At 42.1% G+C, this 16,023-nt stretch overlaps 2 protein-coding genes across 2 annotated transcripts in view; both read left to right on the top strand.

The window, feature by feature from the left end:
• Positions 1 to 4,662: 4,662 nt before the first annotated feature.
• Positions 4,663 to 15,519, top strand: LOC118428923 (caspase recruitment domain-containing protein 9-like; the record flags this gene model as incomplete). Its single annotated transcript, XM_035839216.1, is given in 4 exon segments — positions 4,663 to 4,748; positions 14,062 to 14,189; positions 14,825 to 14,912; positions 15,367 to 15,519. Coding segments are annotated over 3 exon segments (340 nt in total), but the record flags the coding sequence as incomplete, so codon positions are not given.
• A 383-nt stretch (positions 15,520 to 15,902) lies between these two features.
• Positions 15,903 to 16,023, top strand: part of LOC118428613 (caspase recruitment domain-containing protein 14-like) — a 21,934-nt gene continuing 21,813 nt past the window's right edge. Inside the window, exon 1 of the mRNA XM_035838717.1 lies at positions 15,903 to 15,980. Within this exon, the coding sequence (XP_035694610.1) occupies positions 15,903 to 15,980 (78 nt within the window). The remainder of the gene's footprint in view (positions 15,981 to 16,023) is intronic.

Raw genomic sequence — 16,023 nt, 5'->3', positions numbered from 1 at the left:
AGTGAGTACCTGTTCAAGATATCAATAGCTTCTTTGATAGAGACCAGGTAGCTATTAGCATCTAAATGCAGATGGTTACATTGAGGTTTGAAGCAAAGGTTTTTATAAACCCATGAAGGTAGATTCAACCGTAAGAATGTTAGAGAAAGATTGCACCGAATTTTAGCCCTTTTAGGCTTGTCAATTCAAGAAAGCATGCAGGGTTATTTTTATGAAAATAAACGTGGCACATGTGATATTATTATGAACAATAGAAAGTGCTGTACCATGAATTTTAGCACTTTGATATCTCTACTGAATTGTTTGTTTGTCTCTTTGTTTGTTCATATGTAAATGCTGTCATCAGAACAAAGACAATTACCGGCATTCATTTTTTTCATTTCACTTCAGTTGTACCAAGGACGTTATATCAGCTGATATAACTGATATAACGTCCTTGGTTGTACCAAGGAGCTTTTATCGATAAAAGCTCCTTGGTTGTACTTTTGCTCATGTTACCATTAATGATGTAATGACATCTTGTATCTCAAATATGGGGGAGTTAATGATGTCCACATTTGTAAAATAAAGATCTGTAAAATGCAATGTAAGGAGACAGACACAAATCATGATTATTTCCTTGGCAAATATTTGACGATTTACAGTGTCCACTGTGGAAAGGGTATCAGTTTTTTGTGTGCTTGTGTCGAGTGCAAACATTGTTTCAAATGCAAACATTCTAAAACGTTTCCTTGCCCTTCCTGCCACAAAGGTCATCACGTAGACCACGAAATCAACAGGTCTTCCACGAACTACAGTACTAGCTGTAGGCAAATCAATTAACTGGCACATGCATGTACTTGTACATGTATTTGATCTTGGTGTCATCGTCAAGGTGAAAAACTTATGGTGATGGCATTGCTGACCCTACGGCCGGTGAGGTGAGGTGTCATCGACCTCAGGTGACCTGTCAATGGGAAAATGATATAATTTTCTGTTTTCCCGTCGATTCATTCCTGTCTTCACTGTCGTCTTTGTAAGCTCATACACTTAAATGTTACGCGCTTTACACTTAAGGGTGTACAATGTAACTGTTGACCTTTTTAAACAACACGCAAAAGATTCTTGAGTCCAGATTGGGTGAGTCCAATTTTGGTGTTGGAAATTACAGTTCAACTATTTCAAGAATGACTTGTACCAACACAGGTGAACTTTCAAGTTAACACGGAAAAGAGTCAGAAGACGTACGAAGATCAGCTTAACCCCCTCGCATCTGCTTGGAGAGCTGAAAAGCCGCAAACACAGTGAGGACAACGGAAAAGGTGTTCCCCCTTAAAGTTACAACATAAAAGGAGACCGCCGCGGGCGTTTCTCCGAAAAATCTTCAAAAATAATTTTTGTGCCGAGGAGGTCTTTTGTCTCGGACCCAGTAGTGACGTTTACAGTGGGCTGTGACGCACGTAATGACGTCACACAGGTACTTCCCGATATATAAGGACAACTTCTGTCACGAGTCTGAGGTCAATGACCCGGAAACATGTTCACCTTATAACTAGAGTAGCGTAGATAACATGCATAAACGTTTTGTATAGAACTGTTGGGGAATTTGCCACACCGATCAATGTAGTACTAGCGTAGATTTTAGACATATCGTTTTGAATGGATCAGTGATTTTCGATGTATTTATTTATTTATTTATTGCACGTCCCATATAAAATTGGTGGGGAGATTGTATCCATCACAAAACGAAAGATAGAAATATATGCTTAGAAATGTACACAAATAGTACCCACGACTATTCTCTTTTAGTCTTTACGTCTTGTGTTGTTCGGTGTCTTTTTAATATATCATACTTTTCGTTCCTGAAAGCTGTCCGGTCGGGCCCTGGTATGGAAATGTGACGTGGGCCTACAGTAGGAGCCAGTTAATTGAATAACGGATTAACGCACACTTCTGTTAACTGCACGGAGTCCCAAAATCCAAAACCGGTGCGCTCCAGCTAGATAACTTCGCATTATCGCACCAGCCGGATAATTGCACGAAATTCTCTGGCAAATAGGCGTTGCAATTAAGCGGCTTCTACTGTATTACCTATTCATGGTAGCCACTGAGCCTCTTCGTCGTCTTACACTAACTTACACATTGAGGAGGAAGAGACTCGGCAGCTATAATAGCCTTTGATACCAAGATCTCTGGCGGTGTCAACCAACCGTTAAACCCAGCTCATCATATCAACTTCCTTTGTTGAACGAAACGTATTCTAATAACGACATACGGCTGCAGAGTTGTATCCTGAGAATGGCAAATAATTGTATTGTAGAAAATGATGCACGGTTAACCGGTTAAGTCCCAATGACAGTTTTAAGTTGAAGGCTACACCACGCAGAGAAAACTCGCAAGTCTTTTCTGCTAGCCCTTGATCAAAATGACATTTTCGGCCGGATGAAGTCTTGGCGGTCACCATTGCACCATTTTTGGGATCTGACTGTCAGGGTTGGAATTCACAGGTTGCTGAGTGACCCGCCCAAAGGTTGGATTTTGAATTAAGGCAAAATAGTACGCGCGAATTTCTGGCGATCCACAAATTCTGCTGAAGGTCGTTGACACCGGTTTTACGCACCTTGTGCATCTCTGAGTCACATGGCTACCTGTTAGCCTCCACAGCAGGCTTTTTATCTATTTTTTTCCGTGTTTTTTTTTTTTAAATTTGGGGGGGGGGTGCTCATGATACATTTTTGCTTTTTGTACTGGGTCGCTTGACCATTGGGCCCGTAGATGGCTAAGCGACCCAGCCTAGACAAAAAAGAAATGGCCAGCAAAAGTGTATTATGAGCCGGCCCAAAAAGACGGGAAAAGGCCCCAAAGAGCCTGCTATGGACGCTATCCCAAAGGGTGGAATTTGAGCTAAGGCAAACAAGTATGCGCGAATCTCTGTCGATCCACAAATTCAAGTCTTTGTTGAAGGTCGTTGACACCGGTTTTGCGCACTGTGAGTCTGTGTACATCTCTGGTCACATGGCTGTGGTTACCTGGAGTGTGACGTAACCACCTTTAGCCTCCTTTGCAGACGTAATGCTTTCATCATCGCTGGCATTTTTATTTTTGGGTGATCCTACGGTAACAAAAGATAGGATCATAACCTGACAGATCATAGAGGAGTGAAGCAGGCCTTGGAGTGTGATTCGCCGGCTTCGCTTTTCTGCCAGCTTTTGATACGTATGCCACCCTTGGATCTGCTTGAAAATTAATTTTTGGGAAACGCTGGTTTGCGATTTTTGACATGGGCTTGCTTTAAGTTTAATGTTTTTAAATGCTAACCTCTATCAAGCTCCACTGCTGGCATGTCACTGGAAATCGTAAAAATCAGTGGCCAAATAGATATGTAACGTTACAGATAGCGCACATGAGGAGTTATATAGCCGACCCAACTTGATAGATTGTGACATATCCTGTCGCAAATTGTAGTTTGGGGGCCTGCCAACTCCGAGACTCTTGTGATTCTCATGTGTGATATCTGTACATATGTACATGTCTATTTGGCCAATTCCTGCTATTTCCCGTGACATGTGGTGCCTGGTAGCGGCTACTTTGATGCCGGTTCGGAGAGGCAGTTTCCGAGTCTCTTCGGCTGATTCCAGAAGTTATTCGTAATGTTAAAAATCACAAATCAGCGCCCCCGGAAAACCTGATATATTGAATGAACTTTATTGGACGACAAATGTACACGGTACAATGTATGGCAACCTTGAAGTACACAAAGTACAAAATCAAACGCATAGAGTCAAACCTAACATCCTAATTACTATATATAAGGGCTGACATAAGTTTTGGTATCATGTTTTAATCAAGTGAGGATACTCATGAGTCTTCTATATACATTTGCCTACTTTTTTGCCTTTATGTTTTAATATGATCTGGCTATTTGTGTTTCAATTATTTTTTTATTTATTTTCAAACGCTAGTTCTAGTGATCTGTAGTCATAGCGCGTTGTGGTACCCAGGATAGGACAAACACGGAGAGCGAAAGGGTTTTGGATTCTTGCAGGGTACCAAAGGTCGACATTAGTCTGTGTAACACAAACTCCGCTGTCCAGGGCTGTAACTGGCCCCTCCCCGCGGATGTTTGGCGGGCTGCTATAAGCGAGATTTAATCAGGCTAGGTCGACATTGATATTTAAAAAACACATGATACTGTAAAATCGAAAATATTCGCAGGAGAAGATGGACTGTTCGCGGGGTTTTGAATTTGCGGTTGGAACGAGGGACAGAAAACAGACTAAAAATGTTAGGGGCCGATTTTATTAGGTCGCCGCGACCACGAAAACCACAAGCATGCATAATGTAAAACTACTGCAAACTTTAATTGCCTCTTTACAGTATTCAGTGACAGCCACCACGCCTTTTCCCGGGGCTGGGAACTCGATCGGTCCATTCTGTATATAGGGGAGACGTGAAAATAGAGAAGGCTTCATGAATACACAAAAAACAACGTTAGAATAATGCACATACTATTTATACAGTAATTTGGTCATAATGTAGTATTTCAGTAAAGTAAAGAAGAAAACAACTGACTATTAAGAAATCGCAACAACTGTCCCTCCCACTTGTTAAAAATGGTATGGTCTCTCACTACTTATTAACTTACTTCCGGGTAGGAGGGAAAAAACATGCACATTTCTGGGGGGTGAGTCGAGATCGTGACCGTTCTACTTGACTTTTCGCGCCGTTTTAGGCTTCTCCCGGCCGTTACAACGATGGAGGGATAACAGGTGGGTTCTGGTAAACTTCTGTCAGCGAGCCATGGCGGCTTGGTGTACACAAGTACGAGACAAATTTACTTTATTTAGTTTTTGGCCTCGTATCAACCTATCGTCTAGACTTACATGACATACAACTTCCCGAACTCGCCGTCAGAGTGCCAGTTGAAATGACGTGCAGTTGACACTTTTGTCAGATAAGTGATTTATGATTTCAGTGCTTTGACGTATGCATTATCTAGTGCACCGTACGCCGTGCATTTCTAGTTTGCACTGCACTGAGACGGGCCAAATGTGGTGTGTCATTTTCCAGAGGTGTTAGCCGGCCTAATGTCAACTTATATTACAGTTAAACGTTATAGATTTACAACCACGGTTTGCAGCTCTTTGTCTGAGTTTTGCTATCTATTTTTTTTCACGCCAATGTAAGGTGGCTCGAAGGTGGAACAAAAGTGAAAGTTTAGGGAACCCTCTTAAAGTTGTGGGTGTGAGTCTGTACAAAGAAACAAGTCATGCATGGGGGAGGGTCAGATCAAATGGGGCGGGGGAATAAAAGGGGAAGTTTCGGTCCCCTCGTCTTGACTTAGTATAATAGTGCTATTGTTTAGACCGGTCTCTAGTAGTATGGCCTGCTGGTATAATAATGAAAATCCTAGTAGACTCAACAGGCTAACTTATGTGCTACAGTCCTGAGTTTAGCCAGCCAAGGAGAACTCATTAGATAGTACTAATGGCAAAATTCAGCATATCTACTTTAAATATTTCCAAGCAATCCATGTAGTCTGGTAGAGGCTATTAAACCTCTACGAGGCTTAAGGGCCTGAAAGCCTCTACCAGGCTTCTCGGATCGGTGGTCTAATGTAGAAACTGGACAAAAAGTCGGACGACCAGTATATTGTTATATCATGTTGTGCAATACTACATGTATCAAATAGTCGGATGCACACATTTGGCTTTACCTTGCGGCCTCCAGAATTTTTTACTATTCTGATTAAAGGGTCGGCCTAGGTTTCTTCGTCTTTTAAACTCATCTTGTATGTTGATTTTAAAATTAAATGTGTTGCGTTTACATGTCAATAAAGATGATGTCAACCCCCAGTGATGTCCTCACAGCAAAGCCTGTGAGATGTCGCCTTGAACAAACAATATCAAAGTAATCGTCCCATTATTTGTACAAAGGAAGTAGCTCAGCACTGGAGATAATTTAAGTCATAAATCGACCAGCACTCACTCAGTAGGGCATGGCGGGCGTGTGTATTCGCGGTGAGGAAATGACTCCTCTTGCCGACCGACTCCCCTAGCGTACTATATTGACTCTATTTGTCCAATATCTACAACTGTCTACCACCGATCTGTGAAGACTCGCAGAGGCTAGGTAGAGGCTGCGTAAAAGCTCCTTGGTATTGACAGTTTCCACAGTTGGGTTGTCAAAATAACAAGAAAAAAACGGTTTTGTACTGGTACACCGTTCTGTACGCCGTACCAGTACCCACCCCTAATCAGAAGAAAGAAACAATAATCTTCCCCTCCCCACATCTGCTTGGAGAGTAGTGTGCTACACGCATGTCTAATAGATACAGAAACATAGCCTCCTTCACCGACGTCTCTGGGGCCTTGAGGAAAGCTGTATTTTTATTCGCAATTTTTATCTTGGAATACGGGCATTTTACCTTTTACGGCATATTTTCTTTTCCCAGAGTATTCCCGGATGAAAATCGCGAATCAATGTCCACTCCCGCCTAACCTTCTCCCTCCCCCGCCCACCTCCCCCCCCCCCCCAAAAAAAAACTTTTGCCAAGGCCCCAGAGACGTCGGTGAAGGAGGCTAACAGAAACAATTATCTTCAACGTTTGCCTTCAACAAACCCATGTACACCCCCTAAACAAACATGCTTATCATTATAAGCCAATTAGTGCTGGGTGATAGACAGCCCAGATTCCAATGTGTCAAGCTAAGAGGAGGAAATTAGCAGGTTGAGGGATTCTTAATTGTTTGGTAACTTTAAACTTTAAAAAAAAAATCACGACTTCCGGAAATCTTGACAGCTAAGTCTTATCTCAATGATATAGAAAATGACAGCACAGGTTTATATTGATTTGTAATACCAGGTAACTCTCTCTCTTTCCCACCTCTCTCTCTCTCCCTCCCTCCCTCTCTCTCTCTCTCTCCCTCCCTCTCTCTCTCACTCTCTCTCTCCTCTCTCTCCTCTCTCTCTCTCCCACTCTCTCTCCTCTCTCTCTCCTCTCTCTCTCTCCCTTTCTTCCTTTCTCTCCCTCTCTCTCTTCATTTCTCTCTCCCTCTCTCTCTCTCTCCCTCTCTCTCTCTCACATTTATAGTATGCAGTGCCGTAATTAACATAATTGCTTTGATAGAAGTATTAAAGAATTTCAAAGGAAGCTTAAGAGAATGATTAAGGCAGTAGACGTAGTTTATCCATCTTCTCTTAAGTAGCACCCTGGGGTGACCAAACACTGCCTGTAAGTTTAGGCCACTTTGATTGGATTGTATGGATGACATCCTTTGGGAACCCAAAACTGATGCAAGTGTGCAAATAAAAAAGTTTGGCCAGAAAAGATTGCCTTCATTATGAAATCTAAGTGGTTTGTAAGGTTGAGCAAATGACCAAATACAGAGTATTGAATACCAAACGATAGATTCTTTACTTTTTGTTTTCACATCTTGTCTGACCTTGGAATTGACGCTTAGAATAGTATGTGTCTTCCAATATAACGTTACATATATATATTTGCTCCTTTTGCAGCTGCTTTCAATTGTTTGATTTAAAGCATGATTGAATTTTTTTTTTTGAAACGGCCGAAAGTTTATGTGCGCATGGATGTCATCCAAATAATCAAATCAATATGGCCTTACCCAAGATTTCAGGTCCTCTGCCAAAACTCAGTCTCATTAACTGCTATAGAACAGACCATTTCAAACAGACCTGTCTGAAAGGCTAGCTGATGGCCTCCAGGTGTCGATTTGGCATGGCGGAAACTTCTGCTTCTCCTTCTTTATAATTTCTTCCTCAATCTTAGAATGCTTCTACAGACTGAAGCTGCTCAGCTGAAAAATTGCAAATAGGTGGATCCTTATTATTACATCAGACATCAGATGGAGTGTGACAACAAGCCTTAGGACAATTAGAGGCATGTACATGCAGGGCTCGAAATACTCAGGGTGCATGTGCACCCAGGTGCACCCAAAATTGGAACTGTGCACCCAATTTTTTTCAGTGGGTGCACAGGGTGCACCCAAATGTTTTCTTAGGTTTATGTATGGAAAGATATCGAGTATACTAGTATGCATTATATTACTTCATTGTCATTGTCATATATTCTTGACATCTAAGTGTTAGAAAGATAATAAAAATGTCTGTCATGTTACTACCCAATTTGATAGCTAGCTAAGTTTTGTTATTAGTTTTTTTTTTACATTCTACTTAAATTTAAGTGGTGCACGCAAAAAATTTTTAGTGCACCCAATTTTTAAAGCTGGATGCACCAGTGCACCTAATCCAAAAAATGAATTTTGAGCCCTGACATGCAAAGACCAGCTGACTTTTGTCCATCCACAGCAGTTGAATGAAATACTGCACTCTATACCAAAGATGCTTTTTCTTCTTTATCTTGTTATTCTTAACACCTCACAGAAAATTCATCTTCCAGAAAATCTTGTCTATGGGGCAAGAACTTTTATCTTGTTGAACTTTTATCTTGTTGAACTTTTAAGATTTTGGAAACCAATACAGGTACTACCTGGCGTACGTCAATGTAACAAACACATAGTTTTATGTGAACAAAGATTACTTGCCATTGAAGTCACTGCAGCTAAGATCATTGTTGTTTAAGACATTATTGGGGATAAAGTAACCTTCCAACACAGGTAAATGTAGGACAGGTGTGGCAAGGTGACTTGCTGCTTGCATGCATTATTTTGAAATATCTTTAAGTTTTTGCAAAATATCTTAAGATGTTTTTTTTTTATATACAGTATCTTAATATCAAGTCAAAATATCTCAACATTTAACAAAAAAATCTCAAGATTTTAAAAGAAATCTCAAGGTTTTTTTAAAGAAATCTCAAGATTTTTAAAACAAATCTCAAGAATTTTGAAGAAATCTCAAGATTTTTAAAAAAATTTTCAGAGAGCCTCAAAAACCCCCACTGGTGTTCTCTTTGACTTTGACTTTATTTGGATCCACATTAAGCTTAACAATGTTGTCAGATATTATTTCTGTGGTCCTCCAATAGCAGCTCCTTTACTTTGCTCGAGGTGTGCTTCTGCATCAAAGCCAATTTGCTCTCATTTTCACCATGAGGGTGAAGTGAGGAAATTCATGTAAATACCTTTCCCAAGGGCACAACAATGGGGCATATCAAACCCAGGACCTGGCAGGGGGTTTAACACCTAGCGAGTATGGCTGGGTATCTGGGTATCTATTTTTTTTATTAGACCGGTCCAGAAAAAACGGACCTGAAAGAATTAGGTGGACCGGATGTTGGACCGATTAGAAAATTAAAAGATTATTTAATCAGGCATTCACACGTTTTGGTGCTTGCAGGTGGAAGAAAATAACAAGAGTGAAGTAGAGTAGAGTTAATAGTAATTTTTACCAAGTTTTACGGCCAATTGTACAGGACTGGTGCAGTTAGCGTTGAAGGATTTTAAAACGCCAGTGTAAGTCTAATACTCCACCAAACAGATTTCTTTGTAGTGAAATGGACCATTGGTATGAGTCATACTGCATCAGGTTCAGGTCTGGACCTGGACCTGATCCTTTGGACCCGAACCGGACCTAGACCTGAATTTTCTGTACCGGTACCCAGCCCTACTGGCAAGTACCAAATGATGTGGTGCCACCTGGTGCACAGGCCAAGGTTAAGCATATAAGATAAGACTTGAAGCACTCCAGGGCTCGAAATACTTTTTCTGCATACCTGCACTGGTGCAGGTAACATTGAAAATCACCTGCCCCAGACAAATTTTACCTGCACCACTCTGAATTTAGGAAGTGTGGATCATACTAAATTTTTCACTTAAACCTGATTGCTATTTTTTTCTTTAATTTATACCTAATATATAGGTGGTAACACTAACAGTCAATGGAGCTAATAACAATCCATATACACCTACATCATTGGACATTTATGTGTGAAACCCAGTACATTGACCAACTTGCAGGTTAGATGAAGGTAGACACCTGAGAAATACCTGCACAGGCCCAATTTTACCTGCACTAATCTGCATATGCAGGGGGTATTTCGAGCCTTCAGCTGCACTCAATAATCTTGAGGTTTGATTTACCCCATACAATTGTGTGCACTTTAGATTCATGAAACCGCAACTACAGTAACTGTGTGAAGACTGAAGTGGTTGTTGTGGAGGTTTCCTTCAACAGCATTCCGCATTCCTTTGTTCTGTTTGAACAACATTACAACGTAAATATTGCAGTGAAGACCACAACGTTACTTAGATCCTGACAGTGTAGAGTACTATACAGAGTGTGTATTAAGGAATATGCGATTTTGCATTGCGGCTAATATTGAATTTATAGTCACTGTGTCTCTTTTCAGTAAGGCTTACATATTAGGTTAGGTGGCAAGGTAGTTTTGTGGTAATGATTGTTGACTTAGGACCTAAAGGTTATGGTTCCAATGGTTGCCTTTGAAAAAAGCACAGCATCAACAATTTCCTCACTTGAGAGGTGAAAATGAGCACCTTGATTCAGTTCTCACACTGGGTACTTTGAGTTTGAAAAATTCCCACCGAACTAATATATAAAAGAAAGAGCAGAGTTCAATCGCAATGTGATTGTATCAGACCATGCACCCTCTCATAAAATCATTTTGTAGGAAACTAACTTGGTTCATTGGGAAGTTCAAGGGTTGCAGTCCTTTGAAAATCAAGAGGCATGATGCGGATTGGGCATTATTAGTCCATAATGTGCTTAAAGGATACTCTCCAAGCAGAGGTTAGGCTTGAGCTGTTTTTTAACGTTTTTTTAGTCGCTTTTATCGGGCTTTCTATTTTGTCATTTTTCTTGAAGTACGCCAGCCAAACCTCTGCCGGCACTGACCTATAGGCGGAGCAAACCTATTTGATTCCATTGAAGAAAGGTGCCAGAACTCCTCCCCGGGAACCTTCAAATTGCCATTAGGGGTAAGGATTTTATGGCGCTGGATTAGCACTCACCTGCCCGGCTGGGACCGCCACCCGCCGAGTCTCCTATTCCGCAACACAATGGCCTCTGATGACCTCGCACCCAAGGGTTTTGACACAGCAAGATATTAAAAAAAAATAGAAAGCCCGATAAAAACGACTAAAAAAAACGTTAAAAAAACAGCCGGAGCCTAACCTCTGCTTGGAGAGTACTTAAAGGAGTCCTAAACTCCACAAGAGGGTATTTTCTGAATCTGATAGATATTAGTTCTAGGAGTAAAACATGAATGCTACTTCACACTGTAGGATGAAATACCCACTTAAACATAAGTCTGTTACATCAAAAGCATTCAGTATTGTGCTTAACTCCCCAAGTACTCTAAGACTTTAATTCTATTAAAAAAGCTCAGTCTTTGGCTGAATACCAAATACAATGTGTCGGACAAAGCCTGACAAAAGTTTGGTTACAAAGCCAATTTGAGAGGCGATGTTAAAAACTTGTCTAACCTGTTTTGTTATGTTTGATGTCTTGTGAACAATTGACCATCTTGGTGTGCACATCGCCCCTCATTTATGCCAAAAATATTCACGATGAAGGAAGTGTCTAATATATAAGAACTTCCCCTTCCATGAAGCCTTAAGGTTTACTGTATATGATTTATTTAACTTAGACTTGTGACTCACAACTATAGCTTAGTGGACTACTAGTATAAGCTGAGATTCTTGTAAGCTCAAGTAGAATATATAGCTGAAATTCCTGTAAGCTCAGCTGAGATCAAGTGGAGTAAGGAAGGATATACGTTTTCATTCCATTCCTGTTTCAGCGTGAGGGAAGTGTCTAATATATAAGAAATTCATGGGTGGGGTCTGCATGGGTTTATTAGTGAGATTTACAAAGTTTAACACACCTCGTGTAATTCACCACAAGTGAAATTCTGCATAAAGGTTGCTGATTATGAATTAATTGATACTCAATCTATTGGAAAATAACACTCCCTTCTGGCCTTTAAATGTCAAAAAAAGCAGGGAACTTCCCCTTCCATGAAGCCTTAAGGTTTACTGTACATGATTTATTTAACTTAGACTTGTGACTCACAACTATAGCTTAGTGGACTACTAGTATAAGCTGAAATTCTTGTAAGCTCAAGTAGAATATATAGCTGAAATTCCTGTAAGCTCAGCTGAGATCAAGTGGAGGAAGGAAGGATATACGTTTTCATTCCATTCCTGTTTCAGCGTGAAGGAAGTGTCTAATATATAAGAAATTCATGGGTGGGGTCTGCATGGGATTATTAGTGAGATTTACAAACACACCTCGTGTAATTCACTCACTCACTCTCACTCAGGTCCGCATGCTCCGGGATGGAGCGTAGCGCCTGCACACACGGATCTCCACATAGGTCTGTTGAGGGCCAGCACCCAGGCGGTGGTATGGTCGAGGCCGGCAGCCCTCAGGTCGTCCTTCAGTTGTTCTTGCCAGGTAATGCCTGGGACGGCCCCTGGGGCGGGACCAGTTGGGTGGGGTCGGTTCCCTCAGAAGGGCAGCTGTTTCCAGAGGTGGCTCCGTCCTGGCAATGTGGCCAAACAGGCGTAGACGGGCCTGGCGCACCTTGTTGGACAGTTGGGGTTGACTGGTGGTCTCGCGCAGGGTGACATTGGATACGTTGTCGTGCCACCTGATCCCCAGGATTCTCCGTTGGCACTTAGTGTCAAAGGCGTCGAGTCGGCGCTCCTGGGCAGCAGTGAGAGTCCAAGTCTCTGCCCCGTAGAGAAGAATGGACAGCACGAGGCTGTTGTAGAGCCTTATCTTTGTCTGCGCAGAGATCTTGCTGCTGGTCCAAACCCTGTCCAGGCTGGCCATTGCCGAGGCGGCCCGGCCGATGCGGAGTTGGATATCTGTGTCGCTCTTGCAGTCTGATGTTATGGTGCCTCCAAGGTAACAGAACCTGTCAACAGCTTCAACCGGGTTGGAGTCGATCACCAGTCCTTGTGGAGGAGGCTCGTAGTCACTGAGGCTCTGGACCTTGGTCTTTCCCCAGCTGACCTGCAGGCCCAGCGGATGGGTTTCCGTGTCCATGGCCTGGAGGGCAAGTTGGAGGGCTTCCATGGCTTCAGCTAGGATAGCCACGTCATCCGCATAGTCCAAGTCAGTGACAGTGACATTCCCAAAGCTTACACCACAGGCACACTGAGCCACAGTTCTGCTCATGACATAGTCAATGGCTGTATTGAACACAGATGGTGTAATTCACCACAAGTGAAATTCTGCATAAAGGTTGCTGATTATGAATTAATTGATACTCAATCTATTGGAAAATAACACTCCCTTCTGGCCTTTAAATGTCAAAAAAAGCAGGGAACTTCCCCTTCCATGAAGCCTTAAGGTTTACTGTACATGATTTATTTAAGTCAGACTTGTGACTCACAACTATAGCTTAGTGGACTAAATACATGTACAGTAATAGTATATAGCTGAAATTCCTGTAAGCTCAAGTAGAATATTACCTGAAATTCCAGTAAGCTCAGTCAGATCAAGCGGTGGAAGGAAGGATATACGTTTTCATTGCCTGTTTATTGCAGTTGAGTTTTCAGTAGCGTGGGAATTTGTGGAAGCTGGGGCTTTTTGGCGCTGTATCTCCAGAATGGATCGTGCGATCGCAATGATTTTTGGTACGTGGGTGGGGGGTTATTGCCTGTCATTCAGGTGTGATTTGGGGCCTCCTGGCGTTTGAACTTGACACTAAAGGGTGCATTTTTTGTGTTTGGGGGGCATTTTCAGCACTGTATCTCCTGGATGAATGGCACGAAGGCCACGATTTTTGGTGTATGGGGGGGTGGGGGCGGGTCTGTTGCCTGTTGCTTAGGATTGACTTTGGGCCTTGTCGCGTTTGAACTTGACACGGCAGGTCGAATTATGTGTCCGGGAGGGGTATTTTCTGGCGTTGTATTTTCTGAACGGATGGTACGGGTGCAATGATATTTGGCACATGCGTTGGTGGTGGTTGAATAATTTGACTTTGTCGCTCTTGGGGTTTGAACTTGACACTGGAATGAAAATTAACAACATTAAAAGCTGGAGAAAGACCTGCAATACAGTCTAATTTTAAGCTTTAGGTTGCTGTAAACTATAATTGATAATTATGATTTCATCTCATCCCATCTGCAGGTTGCTCAGCTCCATCTGTCTGTGTTGCCATGGTAACAATGGCAAGTCCTGAGGAGGAGTACCAGGATTACCAGGACCTCCTTGAGGAGCACTGTTACATCATCACTGAGATGCTGGACCCTATCAAGGTCAGTACTAGTGTCATGTTACATCATCACTGAGATGCTGGACCCTATCAAGGTCAGTACTAGTGTCATGTTACATCATCACCGAGATGCTTGACCCTATCAAGGTCAGTACTAGTGTCATGTTACATCATCACCGAGATGCTTGACCCTATCAAGGTCAGTACTAGTGTCATGTTACATCATCACTGAGATGCTCGACCCCATGAAGGTCAGTGTCACCCAGCTGGACCAGGGCTGTGACAGGTCTCCAGGTCACCCGTACTCTGATCATCCCTCCATCTCAGGGAGGAAATTTGCAATTGCTTGTTGGGAAAGACAAAAATCTGAACTTTATAATACACAATGTATGGAATGGATGAGAGATGTGACATGTATTTCTGAATATCAATGATACATTTAACAGCAATATGGGCTCCCAAACAATGAATGAGTGGAAAACAAGCGACCCTTTTGTACCCACACCCCTATGTTTGACACCCCCTTCTCCTTGAACCTTAACCCTAACATACAAATATAATTGTGTCGAAGCATAGAGAATGTGAAGAACATTGGGAACATCACGCAGATGTTCTATTAGAACCTGATGAGAAATTATTATCGGAAGAGTGATATCTTCAATTTTTTTCTTGTTGCAGGTTGTACCATACCTCCGGTCCAAACATGTGATGGACGAAAACGACTATGAAGAAATCGAAGCAAAGGACACTCGCAAGAAGAAAGCAAGTATGTAGGATGGATAACAGAGTTCTTTGTACACAACCTAGAGTTTGATTCAAGCTGACTTTTTGGAAATTGGAAATTGTCTGTCACCTTCCTCAGTGCAATAAAATGACTAGTTCTATTCTTCTCTGCAGCGACAAGGTTTTGCATTGTTAAGACAGCATGAATTACCTTTAATCAATGAGATCAATTACCTTATGAGCAAGATGAGTGACTGCATGTGTACAATGTACTTTAATATTATGCTTCAGTCTGTTATCAGTGTCTAACTCTAAGACCTGCAGTGCATTTGACTTATGTTAATTAGATTGTTGCAGTCACGGACTGTGGAAGAAGAAAAGGCAGCAAACACCCATGCTGCAATGTGACTAAAAAGTTATGACCATATTGTCATGTGTTCCTTAATATGTAGAGGTGGTCACAATGTACCTGGTTTGACTGTATTATGTACTTCCAGTGCACTTTGTGAACCTACTGAAGGGAAAAGGTCCCGAGGGCTACGGACACTTCATCGACATCCTGGAGAAGGTGATGCCTCACCTGTACAGACTCCTGACCAATAAAGACCCGCGCAGGCAGTCGTCTATCAGCAGCTATGGACAGGAGGAGGGTGAGAGGGATATTTGTATGTTTGGGGTATGAATTAATGAATGAAAGAAGGAGGAGGGAGGGAGGAAGGATTAGGGAGAGAGAAAGGGAGGAAAGGAGTTAATTGAGTCAGTTGTCATCTGTGGATTATATGGACGGATAGATGTCTGGATTGATGTCTATCTGTCTGTCTGTCTATCTGTCTGTCTGTCTATCTGTCTGTCTGTCTGTCTATCTGTCTGTCTGTCTGTCTGTCTGTCTATCTGTCTGTCTGTCTGTCTGGATGGATGGACGGATGGATGGATGGATGGATGGATGGATGGATGGATGGATGGATGGATGGATGGATGGATGGAGGATTATATAGAATAATGTGATTGAGTGTTTGACATCCTGGAGAAGGTGATGCCTCACCTGTACAGACTCCTGACCAATAAGGACCCGCGCAGACAGTCGTCTATCAGCAGCTATGACAGGAGGAGGGTGAGGAGGATATGTGTGATGTGAGGGGATAAATGAAAGAAAG

Source organism: Branchiostoma floridae, chromosome 13, assembly GCF_000003815.2.
Source record: "Branchiostoma floridae strain S238N-H82 chromosome 13, Bfl_VNyyK, whole genome shotgun sequence".
NCBI lineage: Eukaryota > Metazoa > Chordata > Leptocardii > Amphioxiformes > Branchiostomatidae > Branchiostoma > Branchiostoma floridae.
This window is presented reverse-complemented; position numbering and strand designations above follow the sequence as displayed.